The sequence below is a fragment of the Entelurus aequoreus genome, linkage group LG10 (genome assembly GCF_033978785.1).
Source record: "Entelurus aequoreus isolate RoL-2023_Sb linkage group LG10, RoL_Eaeq_v1.1, whole genome shotgun sequence".
Classification (NCBI taxonomy): domain Eukaryota; kingdom Metazoa; phylum Chordata; class Actinopteri; order Syngnathiformes; family Syngnathidae; genus Entelurus; species Entelurus aequoreus.
In genome coordinates, this window is record NC_084740.1 from 65,236,293 (window position 1) to 65,258,928 (window position 22,636).

Consider the following 22,636-nt stretch of genomic DNA (forward strand, 5'->3'; position numbering starts at 1 on the left):
ATGTTTGTGACTTTTCATGTTTCATTATCCACCACTTCACTTCTTTTTACACTTAATAGGACGGCCACAGTTTGACCCCGGAACAGACAATTTCCATCTACATGACTTAATGGCACAATAGCAAAAGCATCAAATATTTAGTTACTTGACACCTGTGATTACATGTTTTAGCATGCTAACAATAGCGTGCTAGCTTTTTTAGCTAATTTAGTATGTATACGCCTCAGTGTCATATATTTTGGTATGACACAAAGGTTGACTTTAAGCATGCTATTGTTAGCATAGTACTGTTAACATGCTAACTTTTTTTTTTTTAGCTAATTTTTGTACCATTTTTTTGTAACTAGATGCTACCGGGTCAGCGCGCTGTTTTAGTTTGGCTTTGGCTCTTCAGCATTCGCAAAAAATTTCTACTGCATTTTGAATGTATTTGTTTTACAGGTGACAAGTGACAAAATTGGCCCCTGCATCCTTTGCTCTGTCGGTCCGTGGCCCTCAGCTGAAAAAATTGGGGCACAGCATTGACTTCAGAGTTTCTGGTGAACTCATTTGTTTTTTTATGATATGATAAAAATGTAGTAATTAAATTTAAAAAATTGTAAATAAGAACTAAAAATAATTTAAAAAACTAAAAAATAAATAAATAAATACAATGATAATAATAAATAAATAAATAAATAACTAAATAATTTAAATGTCATGAGGTCAGACTTTGTCGTCTCTCACTGGGAGGCTTCCAAATTCCCAGCTGTATTTGAAGGCAACACGAGGTCAGATCACACAAACACTGCAGAGGCTTGTGAAAACCTTCTTTTTACGTCATTGCTGTCTTGCGCGTGTGTGTGTGTGTGTGTGTGTGTGTGTGTTGCCCCCACCCCATGGGTGGAATCCTCATTTGTTTTTTTATGATTTGATAAAAATGTAGTAATTAAATTTAAAAAATTGTAAATAAGAACTAAAAAGAATTAAAAAACTAAAAAATAATGAAAAATAAATAAATAAATACAATGATAATAATAAATAAATAAATAACTAAATAATTTAAATGTCATGAGGTCAGACTTTGTCGTCTCTCACTGGGAGGCTTCCAAATTCCCAGCTGTATTTGAAGGCAACATGAGGTCAGATCACACAAACACTGCAGAGGCTTGTGAAAACCTTCTTTTTACGTCATTGCTGTCTTGCGCGCGCGCGCGCGTGTGTGTGTGTGTGTGTGTGTGTGTGTGTGTGTGTGTGTGTGTGTGTGTGTGTGTGTGTTGCCCCCACCCCATGGGTGGAATCCTCATTTGTTTTTTTATGATATGATAAAAATGTAGTAATTAAATTAAAAAAATTGTAAATAAGAACTAAAAAGAATTAAAAAACTAAAAAATAATGAAAAATAAATAAATAAATACAATGATAATAATAAATAAATAAATAACTAAATAATTTAAATGTCATGAGGTCAGACTTTGTCGTCTCTCACTGGGAGGCTTCCAAATTCCCAGCTGTATTTGAAGGCAACACGAGGTCAGATCACACAAACACTGCAGAGGCTTGTGAAAACCTTCTTTTTACGTCATTGCTGTCTTGCGCGCGCGCGCGCGTGTGTGTGTGTGTGTGTGTGTGTGTGTGTGTGTGTGTGTGTGTGTGTTGCCCCCACCCCATGGGTGGAATCCTGTCCTGCTCAAACATTTAACATGTGAATTGTTGAAGACTCCTGAGAGTCATCTTTTGTTTACTCTGCCGGCTAAGAGTGTGTGTCACTGTGGTCTCCCCCCCCTACCATTAAAGGGGAAGACTAAAAATAAAAGTACACAGTTTGACAAAACGAGTACACACCCAAACTGCAGCTAGAAATACAACTACCAAAAGTGGTCAAATGTGTCCCAAAACAAGCAGCGACTACTTCTGTCAAAGAGAATGTAACATCACAGCTGTGTGTGTGTGAAAATAACATGAAGGACTCACACAACAGTATTTCTGAGTGAAGTCTCAGATAAAATACTTAAAAGTCAGTACACTCAAACAAGTGCACTTGTCCTCACATTATTTATCCACTTCCTTGTCGTCTCCTCTCATTTTTCACGGCCAATTGCAACCACTACAGTCAGTCCCGCCCCTTCCCACCAACGTGGCCCCTTTTGAGGTGCGGCTTGGGCGTCCATAGCCGCGTTCGCTACTACACTACTGTATTTTAATGTTGTAATTATGGTGGTACTTAATGAATACTTGGGTCTACTACACTACTGTATTTTAATGTTGAATTTATGGTGGTACTTGATGAATACTTAGGTCTACTACACTACTGTATTTAATGTTGTCATTATGGTGGTACTTAATGAAGACTTAAGTCTACTACACTACTGTATCTTAATGTTTTCATTATGGTGGTACTTAATGAATACTTAGGTCTACTACACTACTGTATTTAATGTTGTAATTATGGTGGTACTTGATGAATACTTAGGCCTACTACACTACTGTATTTAATGTTGTAATTATGGTGGTACTTTATGAATACTTAGGTCTATTAATGTTGTAATTATGGTGGTACTTGATGAATACTTAGGTCTACTACACTACTGTATTTTAATGTTGTCATTATGGTGGTATTTAATGAATACTTAGGTCTATTACACTACTGTATTTTAATGTTGTCATTATGGTGGTATTTAATGAATACTTAGGTCTACAGTAGACCTAAGTATTCATTAAGTACCACCATAATGACAACATTAAATACAGTAGTGTAGAAGACGGTCTACTACACTACTGTATTTAATGTTGTCATTATGGTGGTACTTAATGAATACTTACACCTACTACACTACTGTATTTAATGTTGCCCCAAAAGGGACAAGCGGTAGAAAATGGATGGATGGAACATGGTGGTATTTGGTGAAAAAAAGTTTGAGAATCATACATTTTAGTCTTACTTATTTGTCTATTTTGTTCTATATTGTTAAAATGTAAGAGAGTTCAACTTCAAACCAGTGACGTCACTGCCAAAGCACGGAATACATATTTACAATAAAAACCCTACAACAACAAAAGCATCATACGTTATAAAAAAATAACTATAATAACTAGTCTTGGAAAGGAACGGCTCCTTAACACCCGACTCTCTTGTCACCATTCGAGTACTGCCAGACAGTGTACTCACTCGGCATGCTAAGTGCACTGAGGACGTGCGCAGCCAGCTCCTCTGTGAGTCAGTATAAACGCTCAACGTCTGATGATGACAGCCACTTTATTAGGAACACCCTTTTTTTTTTCTTTTTACAACACGTCTTTTATGAACTCGTATTTCCACCGCACGGTCATATTATTAGCAACAGTTTTTCCATGGCGTGTGTGTGTGTGTGTGTGTGCGTGTGTGTGTGCGTGTGTGTGGTCCATACCGAGACATCTCCCAGACTAAACTGCAGCAGGCGCGCGACACATTTGTGAATGTCTGCTCGCGCGCGTGCCCGCCAACCTCGGACGAGCGGCGCCAGCCTAAAAGATTCCCATAGGAAACAACGGCAATTGGTCCGTTCCGGAGTCAAACTGCGGCCACCGTGGACGTTCCCACGGCCACGCTGTGACGTCCTTCAGTGTTCTTGTCACACTCCCCGAGACGAGGAAGTTTTGGGTTTTTTTTTCCCCCCCACGGCCGCAGCTTGACCCCGGAACGGACTATTTTGGACCCGAGTTTCGTACTCGGGGGGGGAAAAAGTGCAAAGTCGGACATCCGGTTGTGACGTCACCGCTTCTTCTTGGCCTTCAGGCTCTTCCGCCGCTTGACGATCATCTCGTGCAGCTTGTCCATGCCCTCGTGCAGCCCCTCGCCGATGATGGCGCAGGCGGGCTGCACGTGGTAGCAGGTGGCGGGGGCCAGCTCGTGCAGGGCCAGCTGCTTCTCGATGGCGTCCACCGGCAGCGAGCGGGGCAGGTCCTGCTTGTTGGCGATGACCAGCAGCGGCGTGCCCTGGTTCTCCGCGAACTTGGTCACCTTGTGCAGCTCCGTGCGGGCCTCCTCCAGCCGGTCCACGTCCACGGAGTCCACCACGTAGACGATGCCGTCCGTGCAGCGGCTGTAGGACTTCCAGAGGGGGCGGAGCTTCTCCTGACCGCCGACGTCCCAGAAGTGGCAGCTGATGCCCTTGGCGCTGCTCAGCTTGATCTTCTCCGTGTTGAAGCCGATGGTGGGCACCGTGTTGACGAACTCGTTGAACTTGAGCCGGTACAGCACCGTGGTCTTGCCGGCCGAGTCCAGACCCAGCATGACGATGTGGAGCGACTGGAAGGCGGACACGTTGGACAAACTGTTGCCCATGTCGGCCGGGGCTTGGTCCACCTCCCTGGGGCTCAGGTGGCGAGCAACCGGTGTAGTCCCCGGTCTCGGCTGGGAAAATTAAAAAAAACACCCCCCTCCCCGGTTCTTGTTAGTCCTCTCAGGCGACCATCGGCGTGCTCCCGGCGGACACGTCAGAGACACACACGGCCTCCACGGACTGCGCTCCGCTACTAACAACAAAACCCGCATAGAGGAGGAGGCCCCGCCAAGCTCCGCCCCCGAGGGCGAGAGCCAATCAGAGGGCGAGTGGCTCAGAACCGGAAGCAACAAAGACAAATAAAGAAAAACGGATCAAATAAAAATGACAATTACATCATCGTAACTGATCGAAATCTTCAACTAGTGCTGCCCAACTATCATTTCCTTACGCCACTTTTATTTCAAAACTATTTAATTCTCTATTTGGTTCGAATCTATACAAAGTCAACCATAATGGTCTCGTTTACAAAGTGCAACTTTACCGCCACCTGCTGGCCACCAAGCAGCAGTACGGTTGTTTGTTTACACAACCATACAGTAAAGCAGGGGTGTCAAACTCAAATACAGAGTGGGCCAACATTTTAAACTGAACAAAGCCGCGGGCCAAGGTTGAACAAATTAACCTTTTTGATAGGGACCCAAACAAGTTTTGCATTAAATATTGAACAAGCAAGGCTTATATAACTTTATAGTGACATGCAAAATCGAGTTTCTAATAATAATAATTAAAAAATATCAATGGCATATCAAATACAATTTAAATAAAAATTGAATGCCTATTTTCTATTTGCAGCCTTCTGAGTTAAATATCAACATTAACTTTTTCCACAGGCTAATAAATTTGAAAATAAAATAATTAATAATGAAACAACCATTCAGGACTTTAAACAGCTCAGTTTGCAACACACTGATCTAATCTGATGTGCCCAAGCCAGATACCTGCCATCTTTTCTTGGATGCTAGTTCATTAATGTCAGGGCTCAGGCTTAGAGCTGAGGCAACCTTCATTATTGAATGAAGTTGTTCATCAGTCATTATAACTCGTATTCCACAGTCTTGGGGGCGTGCCTGTAAGGCACTGCTTTTAACGTCCTCTACGAGCTGACGTCACGTCCGCTTTTCCTCCCTTCTAACAACGTGCCCGCCCAGTCACAAGATATGAGCGGCTTATGTACGCACACACACAGACACACACGTAAATGCAAAGCATACTTAATCAACAGCGATACAGTTTACACGGAGTGGCCGTATAAGCAACTTTAATATTGTTAGAAATATACGCCACACTGTGAATCCACACCAAATAAGAATGACAAACACATTTTGGGAGAACATCCGCACAGTAACACAACATAAACACAACAGAACAAATACCCAGAACCTTTTGCAGCACTAACTCTTCCGGGACGCTACAATATACACCCCCGCTACCACCATATAAAATAATAATAATTAAAAAATATATATATACATAAATATGTATATATTTTTTTAAACTTGGGACTTCCCGTGGGCCGTAGTTTGGGGACCACTTGGCTAGAAACAACCCTTCCCATAAAACAGGGGAGTCCAAACATTTTAGCGACTGAAAAGTTGAAGTATGCGGCGGCCATTTGGATATTTTTTTGTTTTGTAAAAAAAAAATACACATACAAAAAATAAAAAACAATATATATATATGTGGAATATATAAGTATATATATGTATATATGTAAACACACACACACATATATATATATACACATATATGTATATCTCTGTGTTATAGGCACAAGGGTCATTTGTAGCCCGCAGCTCGATTTCTGTTGGCCTGCAGCATACACATTAAAATGAATCATTAATGAAAAGGAGCAGAAAGAAGTAGACATTTATATCTTCCTCTTAGTCACACAATTTCAACACTTGTTGTTCAACCCAGAAGACTATTGAGGTGATATTTGTATTTCATAACATCCATCCATCCATTTTTCTACCGCTTGTCCCTTTCGGGGTCGCGGGGGGTCGTTGGAGCCTATCTCAGCTGCATTCGGGCGGTAGGCGGGGTACACCCTGGACAAGTCGCCACCTCATGACAGGGCCAACACAGATAAACAGACAACATTCACACACTAGGGCCAATTTAGTGTTGCCAATCAACCTATCCCCAGGTGCATGTCTTTGGAGGTGGGAGGAAGCCGGAGTACCCGGAGGGAACCCACGCAGTCACGGGGAGAACATGCAAATTTTTTTTAAATAAAAACAATAGCTTACAATAATATTGATAAACTATTATTAGTATCACTTACCCTATTTCAATGTGACGAAGCCTGCAAGCCAACAGTACTTCTTCCTGCCACTAGAGGTCAACATTGTATGAGGTTTGTTCTGCTGCATGAAGTTGGAAGTACTGTAAAAAATAGAACCCATCCATCCATCCATTTTCTACCGCTAGTCCCTTTTGAGGTCGCGGGGGGTGCTGGAGCCTATCTCAGCTGCATCCTTTTTTGTAAAAATCTTTTCAACACACAACATTTTTGACTGACAGGTTGTCAGCGGTATAGCTCGGTTGCTAGAGTGGCCGTGCCAGCAACTTGAGGGTTCCAGGTTCTATCCCAGCTTCTGCCATCCTAGTCACTGCCGTTGTGTCCTTGGGCAAGACACTTTACCCACCTGCTCCCAGTGCCACCCACACTGGTTTAAATGTAACTTAGATATTGGGTTTCACTATGTAAAGCGCTTTGAGTCACTAGAGAAAAGCGCTATATAAATATAATTCACTTCACTGTTGTTGTTAAAAAACACTTCTGACTATTTATTTGAGGTTTTTCCATTTTGTGGAGAAAATAAACTTTGTTTTGTCACAAAAGTACATCCATTTCCTACCGCTTGTCCCTCTCCTATCCCAGCTGCAAGTCGCCACCTCATCGCAGGGCCAACAACTTTTTCCTAGTGTTATATTAACAATTGCACACAAAATTTGTCTCGCACTTTTATGAGTTTCATGGTGTATTTTTGTTCTTTTCAGCACATCCTGTTTGCCTACAAAGGGTTAGGTAGAAATCTCTGAAAAGGCCCCGAGCGGGAATGATGCAACCTCGGCACCGCTGTGCAACGCCGTTTCAAAGCGACTCCATGGCGTGCACCGCTTCTTGGCTTGTGAAAAGCAGAAAGACTAAGACGCCGCCCCCTGGCGGCCGGCTGCGTAAAGGTGCGGGTCAAGGGTCGTCATTAACATACAAACTTAATCAGTTCCCACGAGGTCACACATCGTGGCCTCCAGTGTGCTCATCCTCGACACACACACACACACACACACACAAAGGTTGCCATGGAGACGAGCATGCTGCGCTGTGGAGGTCGCCATGGCGCCAGTGTTTACTCGAAGCAGAGGCGGGCGGAGCCAACTGTGAGGCTTCAAGTGGCTGACGAGCGTTGAAAGCACTCAGGACAAGATTCTCTTGAAGCCCCACACACACACACGCACACACACACACACACACACACACACACACGCACACACACACACACACACACACAGGAGGGGGAGGGGGCTGCCAGGTGAGCAGAGAGAGAGAGAAAAAGAGAGAGAGAGAGAGAGAGAGAGAGAGAGAGGTTTCGGTGTCCATCACCTTTGACCGTGAGGACAATCAAGCTTTTGTTCTTCTTCTGGACAAATACTTGATGACCTTTTATGCAAATGAGTTTCCCTTCCACGTAAAGTGCTTCATTCTTCCGCCGTGAGCGTGCGGGGACGCACCGCGCGGTCACACAAGGCGGTAGGGTACAGCGTGAGCGAGGAGGCAGGATGACGGTGCAAATATTGACACTTTATTACTCGGGACCACAGTGTACGGACGCTGCCGGGTCACATGACGTCGGGCGCCTTTTTGGCAGGTGCTGAACAAAAGACAGAAAAAAAAAAAAAAAAAAAAAGTCCTTGTGGTGAAAACCCGAGAGCGTTTCTTGAGTGGTTCTGCCTAAAAACGAGCCAAGGAGTGGACCTGAGCTTTTGAATGGTTCTAGAAGCATCCAAAAGACGGGCTGGTTGGGAACGTTTGCTGGTTGGACGGGGGGGTGTCCCTAAAGTGTGGACACTAACCTGCTCAAAATATACAAAATGGACCGTTGTTTACATTTATTTACTGTACATTCCGGACTATGAAGCCGCTCATTTTTTCCTACACCTGCGGATTCTAAAACGGTAGGGATGATGTTCGAAACCGGTTCTCCCGGTTGTTCAACAAGAAAAGAACCGATTCCATGGACTCGAATCCCTTTTTGAGAACCGGTTCTCGTTATCGAGGCCACTATAGTAAAGAAAAAGAGTTGGTTCTTTATTCGACTCCCAAATGGGCAATGTTATGCCCATTTGATTGTAGACTCTTACTGACACCTTGTGGCGATATGAAAATACTACGCGTCAATAGTTTGGGCACTTCCGGGTTGACGATGTTAGTCCAGTTCATGAGACAATTGAGAAGTAGACAAGTTGTGTTAGCTCTTACAAGCCTTTGAAAAGATAAGTCTGTAAGTAAACTGTTTAACTTGTTTGTGTAACTCAATATTAAGGTGGAAAGTGGTTACATTTGATAGTAAGATGTTTATTGAAAAACGATTTTTGTGCACTGTTTCAATGGATGTTTTGAGGACTTAAAATGGCTGCCAGTCATGTAGTTCCACCATCGAAATAGTTTCAACACTCAGAAGTATTTGTTTGATGATAGTACTGAATATTTGTGTGAAGCTAATATTTACATATTGTGTATTACATTTCAGTATGTTAATTGAATCACATAGCTTATACATTTGTCATTGTGGGTATTTCAGTAAAAAAAACCCCAAAAAAAACAGTCCAGTGCAAAACAAAAGTAAAGATAGGAAAAAACAAAGCAAGATCAACAACAATAAAGAACCTAAATGGATTAATCTGCTTTGGAACTTTATTAGATGTCTTGGATTGTTTGTTAGCTGTCTGCCTGTGTGTGTAGTTAGTATGTTCCAATAGCAGTAGAAGTGCACTTTTTGGAGAGATGTATTATTTTCAATTTTGTGCCCAAGGGACTGATTTTATTTAACACTATATTATTATTTATACACCTATAGTGATCACAGAGACAGGTTGTTTTTGTGTTACTGTATATATTTCTTTTTCTGAAAAATCCCACTTAATATACTTTGGGTAACAACAGTCAATATTTATTTATTTTATTTTTTTTAGGGGGGTGACAGTCAATATTTATTTCTTTATTTTATTTTTTTCTTATAAAATAAAAGTGAGCTTTTGTTAAACCAAATATTGTGTTTTTTTCCATATACAACAACCTATCTGGATTCGATAAGAGAATCGATAAGGAATCGGTTCGATAAGAGGATTCGATAATGAGCTCGAACTCGATAATTTCTTATCAAACATCATCCCTATAAAACGGTGCAGCTAATTTATGAGTTTCTCTTCACTGACGGCCGTAATGCAAAACGTTTTTTTTTTAAAAAGCAACAAAATGTGTGTTTTTGTTTGTGCTATGGCGCCGTCTTTTGGACGAGTTTGCTCACTGCAGGTGCTGCAGTGCCTTCAACCGGAAGTACAAGTGCCGTCCCGTCTTCTAGCCGTCCATAGCGTTTTTACTTGTATGGATTATACATTCGTTTGTAAGTTTTACAATATAACCAAAACAATTCTTACTTACTAAACCGTCCCATGTGAGATGCCTGTAGGAGTGTTTTCATGCATATTTGTACGTGCCATCGTAATGTAATGGAGCTGGTGTCGTTAGCATTAGCTGGTATGCTAACACGTTTACAAGCGCCTGTGTTAGTATTATTCATTTCCAATGGCGTTCTTTTTGTATTGTTTCAGTTTCACAAATTCACTAAAATGTCACCGTGGAGTTATTCAGTCTGTTTAGCTGATTGGAGAGTTAGCTTCTGTAGCTAGTGGGTCCATGACGATGACTTCTGTTTTGTTTGATCAGCCGTTTTACTGCCGTGTTACAGACACCGTTTGGAAACAATTAAGGTATGTAAATAAACATTTACAGAATATTTCTGTGTAAATAACTCATATCTGCGGTTTATATCCTGGTGCGGCTAATATATGGAAACATTGTGTTGTTGTTTTTTAAATGTAGCGGGTGCGGATTATATACCGGTGCCCATGTAGATAAAGGGTTTTACTAGGTAAACCGCTTTGAGTCTCTAGAAAAAAGCGCTACATAAATATAAATCACTTCACTCTATAGTCCGGAAAATACAGTATGAATATTTCTAATTAAATCCTTTGTTATAAAATGAATTCTTATTCTGGTGGTTAATTACATTAACAAAAAGTGTGCATTTTGTTGGTTGCTGTGGTAGAATCCAAGTTAACACTGCCATGCTTTTATTTTGAAGCTTACATTGCATTAAACAGGAAGTTTTAATGCGTTGTAAGTAGACAGTAGTTATGTTGCTTATATTAATGATGATAATAATAATAATAATAATAATAACGGACCATTTTTCATAGAAATGTCAACTTAAACAGGCACTCATAAGTGCAACAACTTAAACAGGAAAGACCTAAGCTGGTAAAATGATAAAAACATTAAGTAAATATATATAATACATTATTTATAATGGTAAGGATTTATGTATTAATTAATTTAAAAAAAGGTACATTTCTTGGATGAATGTATGTATTATATGTCCAGACTTTAGGGTCCCCCTGATAGCTCACAGAAAGAATAAATTAGCACAGGAAGTCAATAAATAGAAGACTCAGTTGAACTCACGTGTCTCTGCCCACAGTTTGGAACCAAGAAGGTGTGCCGCCAGGACATAGAAAATACACCACACTGCGGGATGACTAGAAAAGGCGAATACTACTGGCGGTGTACGGGCACCAGGAGGCACAGGCTGGTGGTGTTTTTAGGGGGCGGAGTCAGGCTAGCTCAGATGGCAAAGTCGTCCTGGGCGGCGGGGCTGAAGGCGGAGCTCCGCAGGGCGTCCAGGCAGTTGACCAGGATGAGCGTCCCGGTCAGGTGCTTCCAGCGTTTGGTGATGGGACTCTTCATCTTGTCCAGGCCCAGGTGAAGGTCCTGGATCACGTCGCGGTAACTGTCGCCGATCTGCGCCGCCCACGTGACCAGGAAGTCGTACGCCGGTTTCCACATGGCCTGCGGAGACATCACCAATGCATCGTGCGCTAAGAATGAAATGTTGCCTTCACTGACAGTCCGAGTGTAACAGCACATGCACGCACCTCGCTGTCCACCACGCCGTTCCTGTCGCGGTGCGGCGCCTCGTAAGCGTCCATCTGCTGGCGGGAGACTTTGGCCAGCCTCTCTGCCAGCTCCCGCCAACGGCCCGCCACCTCCACCGCTGTGGTCAGCAGGACGAAGTCCATGACAAGCCGGGCCACCAGACCCTGACAGTCCAGCTTCAAGAGCGCCTGTGGGGACCAGACCTCTTAGTGGACATGATAGTATAGTAATAGCAAGAGTATAGTGCAGTATAGTTTACTTTAATATAGTATACTATACTAGTTGTAGTATAGTACAGTACAGTATAGTATAGTTTACTTGAATATAGTATAGTAGCAACAGTATAGTATAGTACAGTATAGTATAGTTTACTTTAATACAGTATAGTATAGTTTATTTTAATATAGTACAGTAGCAAGAGTATAGTAGAGTACAGTATAGTATAGTTTAGTTTAATATAGTATAGTAATTATAGAATAGTATAATAGCAAAAGTATAGTTTAGTACATACTACAGTACAGTAGAGTTAATTTAATATAGTATAGTAGCAAAAGTATAGTATAGTATAGTTTTTATAGCATAGTAACAATAGTATAGTATAGTTTAATATAGTATAGCAGTTATTGAATAGTAGCAAAAATATAGTATAGTGCAGTTTAATATAGAATAGTAATTATAGTATAGTAGGAAAAGTATAGTATAGTACAGTGTAGTTGTTATACCATAGTACAGTATAGTAGCAATAGTACAGAATAGTTTAGTTTAATATAGTATATCAGTTATAGTATAGTAGCAAAAGTATAGTATAGTATAGTTGTTATAGCATAGTAACAATAGTATAGTATAGTTTAATATAGTATAGCAGTTATTGTAGGAGCAAAAATATAGTATAGTGCAGTTTAATATAGAATAGTAGTTATAGTATAGTAGCAAAAGTATAGTATAGTACAGTGTAGTTGTTATAGCATAGTACAGTATAGTAGCAATAGTACAGTATAGTTTAATTTAATATAGTATAGCAGTTATAGTATAGTATAGTTTAGAATAGTATAGCAGTTATAGTATAGTATCAAAAGTATAGTATAGTACAGTAGAGTATATTTTATTCTAAAATAGTATAGTAATTATAATATAATATCGTAGCAAAAGTATATTATATTATAGTTGTTATAGTATAGTAGCAATAGTATAGTAGTTATAGTATAGTAGCAATAGTATAGTAGCAATAGTATAGTAGCCATACTATAATATAGTTTATTAGAAATAGTATAGTATAAATTAGGGCTGGGAGATATATCGAGTTTGTAAGATATATCGATATATTTTTAAACAAGATATGAATTAAGAAAATATCGTAATATCGATATAATTCTTTTCACGTTAAAATGACCAAACGCCGCTTATTTGTTGTGTTCCTTGTTCTCCCCTGCAACACTCCATGGGCTCCCCTTCCCCCTTCCAAGACGTGCTTGTCGTATCCCCCCCACTACACTGACCCACATCAACACACTAGCATCCATGATTGGTTGGTTGGTTTGAAATGAGATCAAATAAAAAAAAAAAGAGTCACGATTGGTTAAGATTAGGGCAAAACATTACGGACAGGCCAATCAGAGGCAAGATAGGGCTGGTCATCGAACCAGGAAGGGAAATCACAACAGACATCCCAAATGACAACGAGAGAGAAAGAAAGAGAATATTCTAGCGAAATGTACCACAAAGTGAGGAAGATTATAGCCGCACAATTAAGTAAAGTCACTTACTTTGCGCAGACCATTTCTCGTAGGATCACAGAACCGTACGTGTGTGACAGTCCATTACATCAGTGTTTCTCAAATGGGGGTACGCGTACCCTTGGGGGTACTTGAAGGTATACCAAGGAGTATGTGAGATTTTTTTTAAATATTCTAAAAATAGCAACAATTCAAAAATCCTTTATAAATATATTTATTGAATAATACTTCAACAAAATATGAATGTAAGTTCATAAACTGAACATCAAATCAAGTAGGCTATTCCATTCATTACCATAAACCCAGAGTTTCCCCCATGCCATGATGGTTTGACCCTACCTGGCGGTGCCACACGACACCAACTGTCAATCAACTATCGATGTAGAAAACGATGGAGGCGTGGTTAAAGCGTAGAAGTAATGCAGCTGAAAACAAGGAGGAACATGTGCCAAAGAAGGCCAAACCAGAGCCGGCAAAATTCAGACAGTATTCCGGAGAATATGTGTTAATGGGATTTACGGCTTCGAGTTGTAACCCCCCCAAGGCATTGTGTTTTTTTTCTGTGGAGAAATGTTAGCAAACAGCGGCATGAAGCCCACACATCTTCAGCGGCATCTCCGAACAAAACACGCTTGCCATGTCGGTAAGCCACCTGATTTTTTTAAGAGGAGACTAAATGAATTCAGGTCATCTCAAGACACGATGCGGAAGGCCTCCACAACATCAGCCAAAGCCCTGGAGGCTTCTTACGCGGTGTCTTTGCTTGTTGCTAAAGCCAAAAAGCCGTTCACTATCGCTGAAGAGCTGATACTTCCAGCCGCTGCAGTGCTGGCCGAGACAATGCTGGATAAAAACGCAGCCGAGAAAATAAAGAATGTGTCTTTATTAGGGATGTCCGATAATGGCTTTTTGCCGATACCCGATATTCCAATATTGTCCAACTCTTTAATTACCGATATCAACCGATACCGATATATACAGTCGTGGAATTAACACATTATTATGCCTAATTTGGACAACCAGGTATGGTGAAGATAAGGTCCTTTTTAAAAAAATTAAAAAAATAAAATAAGATAAATAAATTAAAAACATTTTCTTGAATAAAAAAGACAGTAAAACAATTTAAAAACAGTTACATAGAAACTAGTAATTAATGAAAATGAGTAAAATTAACTGTTAAAGGTTAGTACTATTAGTGGACCAGCAGCACGCACAATCATGTGTGCTTACGGACTGTATCCCTTGCAGACTGTATTGATATATATTGATATATAATGTAGGAACCAGAATATTAATAACAGACAGAAACAACCCTTTTGTTTGAATGAGTGTAAATGGGGGAGGGAGGTTTTTTGGGTTGGTGCACTAATTGTAAGTGTATCTTGTGTTTTTTATGTTGATTTAATAAAAAAGACAAAAAAAAAACGATACCGATAATAAAAAAAACGATACCAATAATTTCCGATATTACATATTAAAGCATTTATCGGCCGATAATATCGGACATCTCTAATTCTTAGTATGATTTTTAAAAATGATTATTGTTTTACATGCTTTGTATGTAGATTATATCATTGAAGGTGTAAATATAACTGTACAGAAAAATGTATTGTTTAATTAAAAAAACAAAAAACAATACCGATAATAAAAAACCGATACCGATAATTTCCGATATTACATTTTAAAGCATTTATCAGCATCTCTATCCTTTATCAAATGAGAGTAGATCAAATGGGAAAAGACATTGTTGAGCAAGTTGTTGGAAAACTTAGCGACTCGTTTTCCCTCCAGCTGGATGAATCCACAGATATTAGTGGAAATGCACAACTTGTAGGTTTTGTCAGATACATCGATACTGACGATATTTATGAGCACATACTTTTTTTGTAAAACATTAGAGGGGAGAACAACAGGAGAGGACATTTTTGACATTGTCAACACTTTCTTCTCTGAGAATAGCATCAGCTGGAAGTCCTGTAGCAGCATCTGCACAGATGCAGCAGCGTCAATGACGGGCAGCGTGAGAGGACTGATTGCATGCGCTAAAAAAGAAAACCCCCGACGTGAAGTGGACTCACTGTGTCATACACAGGGAGGCATTGGCGTCCAGGAAAATTATCCCTGTGCTTCATGACGTTTTAAACGACAGTGTCAAAGTCATCAACTTTATAAAGTCAAGACCACTTAATTCACGTCTGTTTCGTCGCCTCTGTGAAAATATGGGAGCTGAACACACGCAACTGCTGCTGCACACAGAAGTGCGCTGGCTCTCCCGAGGGAAAATACTAAACCGGCTGTTGGAATTACGTTCCGAGGTACACACCTTTCTGATTGATCACCATTACCCCCACGCCACCTTGTTCCAGGACACGGACTGGCTTGCTAAGTTATGTCATCTGGCAGATATTTTCGGCAAACTGAATGAACTGAATATGTCCCTACAGGGCAAGGACACCAACATTTTAAACCTTTATGACAAGGTGGGTGGTGTTCAGAAGAAAGCTAAGCTGTGGAAAACGGCCTGTGCTCAAGGAAATTTCACCTGCTTTCCTCAGGTGGATGATTTTCTCACAAATGAGGATGTGGACAGAGCTCCAGTCAAGTCAGTCATCATGGGTCATTTGACCAACTTGATTCAAGATTTTCATTACTACTTTCCTGACATGGAGGAGAAATCTGCACAGCTGGATTGGGTGAGAATTCCGTTTCTATTGTCTGAAGCTACCAGAAGCAAGCTACCTGTCACTTGTCAGGAACAACTCCTGGAAGTGTCATCTGACCGTGGCTTCCAGATGAAGTTTTCCACCTCCACACTCACACAGTTCTGGATGTTTGTGAAGCAGGAGCACCCAGACCTGGGGCAGAAAGCTTTGGAGCAGCTATTACCCTTTGCCTCCACATATTTATGCGAGTCCTCCTTCTCTGCAATGACTGTGATCAAGTCAAAGCAAAGAAACAGACTCTGCGTGGAGAAGAGCTTGATCACAGCAGTTGCCTCCCTGCCACCAAGACTGACAAAGATCCTCAGTGAAGCACAAGCTCAGGTTTCTCACTAAAATGTCTGTCAAAAAGAACTGTGAAAAGAAATGCAACAATGCAATATTCAGTGTTGACAGCTAGATTTTTTGTGGACATGTTCCATAAATATTGATGTTAAAGATTTCTTTTTTTGTGAAGAAATGTTTAGAATTAAGTTCATGAATAATTACAATCCCCAAAGAGGGCACTTTAAGTTGATGATTACTTCTGTGTAGAAATCTTTATTTATAATTGAATCACTTGTTTATTTTTCAACAAGTTTTTAGTTATTTTTATATCTTTTTTTTCCCCAAATAGTTCAAGAAAGACCACTACAAATGAGCAATATTTTGCACTGTTATACAATTTAATAAATCAGAAACTGATGACATAGTGCTGTATTTTACTTCTTTATCTCTTTTTTTCAACCAAAAATGCTTTGCTCTGATTAGGGGGTACTTGAATTAAAAAAATGTTCACAGGGGGTACATCACTGAAAAAAGGTTGAGAACCACTGCATTACATCATCGACTGGGAATTAAAAAGTGCCTGCCTGCAATTTTTTTTTTTATCTGAGTTTGATACATATTGTTTTATTTGCACAGCTATGTTATTTTATTTTATGTAGAAAGAATATTTTTCTATTTGATTTATGTTATGTAATTCTGTACTACTTAAACCATTTCTTTTCTGTGCTGTAAATACTCATACTTTTGAAACTAAAGATTAAAAGATTAAAGATTAAAGTACCAATGATTGTCACACACACACTTAGACTTGTGTGGATGGAGATTGTTTAAAGGCCTACTGAAATGAATTTTTTTTATTTAAACGGGGATAGCAGATCTATTCTATGTGTCATATTTGATCATTTCGCGATATTGCCATATTTTTGCTGAAAGGATTTAGTATAGAACAACGACGATAAAGATTGCAACTTTTGGTATCTGATAAAAAAAAGGCTTGCCCCTACCGGAAGTAGCGTGACGTAGTCAGTTGAACATATACGCAAAGTTCCCTATTGTTTACAATGATGGCCGCATGAAGTGAGAGAGATTCGGACCGAGAAAGCGACAATTTCCCCATTAATTTGAGCGAGGATGAAAGATTTGTGGATGAGTAAAGTGCAAGTGAAGGACTAGTGGGGAGTTGAAGCTATTCAGATAGGGAAGATGCTGTGAGAGCCGGGGGTGACCTGATATTCAGCTGGGAATGACTACAACAGTAAATAAACACAAGACATATATATACTCTATTAGCCACAACACAACCAGGCTTATATTTAATATGCCACAAATTAATCCTGCATAAAAACACCTGCGTGTTTGTTATGCTAGCTCCTAGCTCCTCTGCTAGCTCCTAGCTCCATAGAACACGCCAATACAATTCAAACACCTGATCAACACACACAATCACTCAGCCCAAAAGACCGTTCACCTAACCCAAGGTTCATAAAGCTTATATATTTTTAAAAAGTTACGTACGTGGCACGCACGTACGGTCAAGCTATCAAATGTTTAGCAGCCAAGGCTGCATACTCACGGTACCTGGTATTCAGCTGGGAATGACTAAAACAGTAAATAAACACAAGACATATATTTACTCTATTAGCCACAACACAACCAGGCTTATATTTAATATGCCACAAATTAATCCTGCATAAAAACACCTGCGTGTTTGTTATGCTAGCTCCTAGCTCCTATGCTAGCTCCTAGCTCCATAGAACACGCCAATACAATTCAAACACCTGATCAACACACACAATCACTCAGCCCAAAAGACCGTTCACCTAACCCGGGGGTCGGCAACCCGCGGCTCTAGAGCCGCATGCGGCTCTTTAGCGCCGCCCTACTGGCTCTCTGGAGATTTTTCAAAAATGTATGAAGAATGGAAAAAGATGAGGGGAAAAAAATCAATTTTTTTGTTTTAGTATGGTTTCTGTAGGAGGACAAACATGACACAAACCTCCCTAATTGTTATAAAGCACACTGTTTATATTAAACATGCTTCACTGATTCGAGTATTTGGCGAGCGCCGTTTTGTCCTACTTATTTTGGCGGTCCTTGAACTCACCGTATAGTTTGTTTACATGTATTGATTGATATAACTTTCTCCGACTTTCTAGGACGTGTTTTATGCCACTTTTTCTGTCTCATTTTGTCCACCAAACTTTTAACGTTGTGCATGAATGCACAAAGGTGAGTTTTGTTGATGTTATTGACTTGTGTGGAGTGCTAATCAGACATATTTGGTCACTGCATGACTGCAAGCTAATCGATGCTAACATGCTATTTAGGCTAGCGATGTGTACATATTGCATCATTATGCCTCATTTGTAGCTATATTTGAGGTCATTTAGTTTCCTTTAAGTCCTCTTAATTACATTTATATCTCATGACACATGTAATATGGCTTTTAATTTTTTGCGGCTCCAGACAGATTTGTTTTTGTATTTTTGGTCCAATATGGCTCTTTCAACATTTTGGGTTGCCGACCCCTGACCTAACCCAAGGTTCATAAAGCTTATATATTTTAAAAAAGTTACGTACATACGCAAAAAAAAGTTGCGCACATACGGTCAAGCGATCAAATGTTTAGAAGCCAAAGCTGCATACTCACAGTAGCACGTCTGCGTCTTTGTCATCCAAATCAAAGTAATCCTGGTAAGAGTCTGTGTTGTCCCAGTTCTCTACAGGCGTCTGTGTATCGAAGTCAAAAGTCCTCCTGGTTAGAGTCTCTGTTATCCGAGTTCTTCCATCTTGACTGCATCTTTCGGGAATGTAAACAAAGAAGCGCCGGCTGTGTACTGTTGTTGCTGACTACGTTCGAAAAATACGTCCATTTCGCACCGACAACTTTCTTCTTTGCTTGCTCAGCTTCCTTCTCCATAATGCAATGAACATGATTGCAACAGATTCACCAACACAGATGTCCAGAATATTGTGGAATTATGAAATGAAAACAGAGCTTTTTCGTATTGGCTTCAATGTGGAAGGCATACCCGTGTTCCCCGGTCTACGTCACGCGCATACGTCATCCTCAGAGGCGTTTCGAACCGGAAGTTTAGCGGCAAATTTAAAATGTCACTTTATAAGTTAACCCGGCCGTATTGGCATGTGTTATAATGTTAAGATTTCATCATTGATATATAAACTATCAGACTGCGTGGTCGGTAGTAGTGGGTTTCAGTAGGCCTTTAAACCCCAAATATGTGTTTTTGAAACTGTCCGTGTTCGTGTGGACATGGCCTTAAAGGCACTACCTAATCCACTATTTATGTTAGATATAATGAAAACTGTTCTTATTGTTTTATTTTTGATACCAAGAATATAGTTTTATTTTAACTTTCTCAGGGAATATACATTTTGAAAATTTTTTTATATATATGTATATATATGTGTTTTCATGTCAAACATGTTATGATGGCAAAATGAACAACGATTACTATTTTGCATGCAAAGAATGCAATGAACTGTATTGCATTCTTAAAATTTTAAACTGTTGTTGTCATTATTAAGTGGTGTGTCTTTTTATATTGTTTACGTATCGTTGGCTGGTTGAAAACAGCTCAGCGGATTTGCGTGGAGAAACCACCATATAAACGGCACCGTATAATAATCATCAAAAACGCACGAGAGACATGAACTTCATTTATGCGGTCACACCGGTCACACATAGGGCTGTGAGCGCACCTGTTTTTATTAGCACACACAAATTGGCACAATCAACCACGGACGCATTTCAGCTGTGCGTGTCAGCCTTCAATAATGAAAACAGGCGTTTCGGAAATAAAAGACAATTAGGCCAAACGCATTAATTGAGGGCACATATTAACATGTATAATGTTAAGTTTTTGCTTAATTAAGCAAAAATATTGCTCCGGCCCGGCTGCACCAAATAATAATATAAATCCATTTAATAAAGTCAAAATACAAATAAGGCAACAAAAGAAGTATCCCAGACTTCTCTTTGGTAAAGTAAATTTGTACAGCCGATATGAATATCTACATCAACTATATGATTTGCCTGAGAAGCTGGACAGGACAAAAAAACAAACAAAAAAAAGACAACCGCTGTTGCATGAATCATTTAGTGTGACACCCCCTAGAGGAAAACACCTGCCCTGCATCAAGAAGCATTGGTTGTCATGGAGACAACTCCATACTTTTGCCCATGTCTTACAGGACCAAGACAGCATGAGGTCAGCTGTGTGCAGGACTGTGACAGGAAGTGAAGGGGGAGAGGCGAGCAACGTCAAAGAGCTCTAACAGCCCCACAAAAGAGGAAAGCCCTACCAAAATAAGAGTGGGGGTACACTGAATAACAACAAAGGCAGACAAGCATAGGCTTCATCCCACGTGATGGTGCGAGTGTCACAGCGCCATCTAGTGGTGTGGTATGCACACTGCAGTCGGCAGTGACTGCAGCATTCATGGCTGAAGTGTGTGTGTGTGTGTTTGTGTGTGTGTGTGTGTGTTTGTGTCCTGAAGGTCCTCAGACTCTCGCTGCATCAATCAGCTTGTCGAGAGTCGAGGCGACACGTGACAAACAAGGGCAGCGTTCCAAGTCGCCCCCGCCATCACAAACACAAACCCAGAGTGACCCGCCGGCGGCTGATAAAGAACCGTCGTCCCCCACAAGTATTGCCCTCAATCTCCACTCCATTACTTTTCTATCTCATTTTCATTTTCCTTCCGACGTCAACCATCTGCCGCCTCTCTGCTCCATCAGCGTCTTGTCGGCCTCCCTGTCTTATGTCTCGTTATGTCCACGAGAAGACCGGCCTGACATCTGACCTTCTGTCTGATAAGCTGAAATAACTTGCACATTCCAGCAAGTTCCCCCCTACGAGGGCGGGGGTGGACCGGTGATGCTAAAAAAAGCAAATAGGGGACAAAAGATGGAGAAATGAGACATCACAAGGACCAGAGGGGACTCTTCAAAGTCTTGGTCCACAAATAAGACCTTATCTCGCTCAGGATGCTTCTGCAGAGTCATGAAGCTCCGCTGCAGAGCCCACATGACATTCCACAGGCTCGCAGCACGCTCACAAGGTGAGTCTCAACTGGCATACTTCCCAAAGTACACTTCTAGAAGTACACTGGGTGTAGTAGTACACTTTGTACTTAGCTCCAGACTGCGCACATTGTCACGGTGCCTACACTTACAGGGAACAACAAAGGCAATATTTACCTGCTTCTTCTTCTTTTATCCACTACTTTCTTCAGCTTGACCCATAGAGGTCTGCCATTTTTATTCAGTTGTCGTCCCAAGTTCTAGTCAATAAACTACTCTTACAAGTATGCTCTTGTTTTAAGGCCGACTGGTTCGCACATGTTATGTGTCACGTTATGGAAGATAAAACTACAACATTTCTAATACAAAGTAGTGTATGGTTCTAACTTATATCTGTCAGAAGACACGTTATGGAAGATAAAAACTACAACATTTCTAATACAAAGTAGTGTATAGTTCTAACTTATATCTGTCAGTAGACACGTTATGGAAGACAAAAACGACAACATTTCTAATACAAAGTAGCGTATAGTTCTAACTCATATCTGTCAGTAGTCACGTTATGGAAGATAAAAACTACAACATTTGTAATACAAAGTAGTGTATAGTTCTAGCTTATATCTGTCAGTAGTCACGTTATGGAAGATAAAAACTACAACATTTGTAATACAAAGTAGTGTATAGTTCTAACTTATATCTGTCAGAAGACACGTTATGGAAGATAAAATCTACAACATTTCTAATACAAAGTAGTGTATAGTTCTAACTTACATCTGTCAGTAGTCACGTTATGGAAGATAAAAACTACAACATTTCTAATACAAAAGTAGTGTATAGTTCTAGCTTATATCTGTCAGTAGTCACGTTATGGAAGATAAAAACTACAACATTTCTAATACAAAGTAGTGTATAGTTCTAACTTATATCTGTCAGTAGTCACGTTATGGAAGATAAAAACTACAACATTTCTAATACAAAGAAGTGTATTCTAACTTATATCTGTCAGTAGTCACGTTATGGAAGATAAAAACTACAACATTTCTAATACAAAGTAGTGTATAGTTCTAACTTATATCTGTCAGTAGTCACATTATGGAAGATAAAAACTACAACATTTATAATACAAAGTAGTGTATAGTTCTAACTTATATCTGTCAGTAGTCACGTTATGGAAGATAAAAACTACAACATTTCTAATACAAAGAAGAGTATAATTCTAACTTATATCTGTCAGTAGTCACGTTATGGAATATAAAAACTACAACATTTCTAATACAAAAGTAGTGTATAGTTCTAGCTTATATCTGTCAGTAGTCACGTTATGGACGATAAAAACTACAACATTT

At 40.0% G+C, this 22,636-nt stretch overlaps 2 protein-coding genes across 3 annotated transcripts in view; both read right to left on the reverse strand.

The window, feature by feature from the left end:
- Nucleotides 1–3,218: 3,218 nt before the first annotated feature.
- Nucleotides 3,219–4,638, reverse strand: LOC133658061 (ADP-ribosylation factor-like protein 4C). The gene has a single exon (XM_062059676.1). The coding sequence runs from the start codon at nt 4,301–4,303 to the stop codon at nt 3,731–3,733; it is 573 nt and encodes a 190-aa protein (XP_061915660.1). The 5' UTR covers nt 4,304–4,638; the 3' UTR covers nt 3,219–3,730.
- Nucleotides 4,639–6,773: 2,135 nt separating this feature from the next.
- LOC133658909 (SH3 domain-binding protein 4) overlaps nt 6,774–22,636 on the reverse strand; it is a 54,175-nt gene continuing 38,312 nt past the window's right edge. Inside the window, exons 4-6 of one of the 2 annotated variants that reach the window (XR_009827565.1) lie at nt 11,523–11,711; nt 11,053–11,436; nt 6,774–8,179 (exon numbers count right to left, since the gene is read on the reverse strand). Coding sequence is in view for 1 of the 2 variants with exons in the window: in XM_062061419.1 (XP_061917403.1) it covers nt 11,212–11,436; nt 11,523–11,711 (414 nt within the window). In the remaining variant the exon portion in view is untranslated. Of the gene's footprint in view, nt 8,180–9,517; nt 11,437–11,522; nt 11,712–22,636 lie in introns of those variants that run through there. The other variant, XM_062061419.1, reaches the window with a different exon arrangement.

Excerpts from the sequence above, each read along its gene's own strand:
- LOC133658061 (XM_062059676.1), bottom strand. The coding sequence starts at position 4,303 with ATGGGCAACAGTTTGTCCAACGTGTCCGCCTTCCAGTCGCTCCACATC.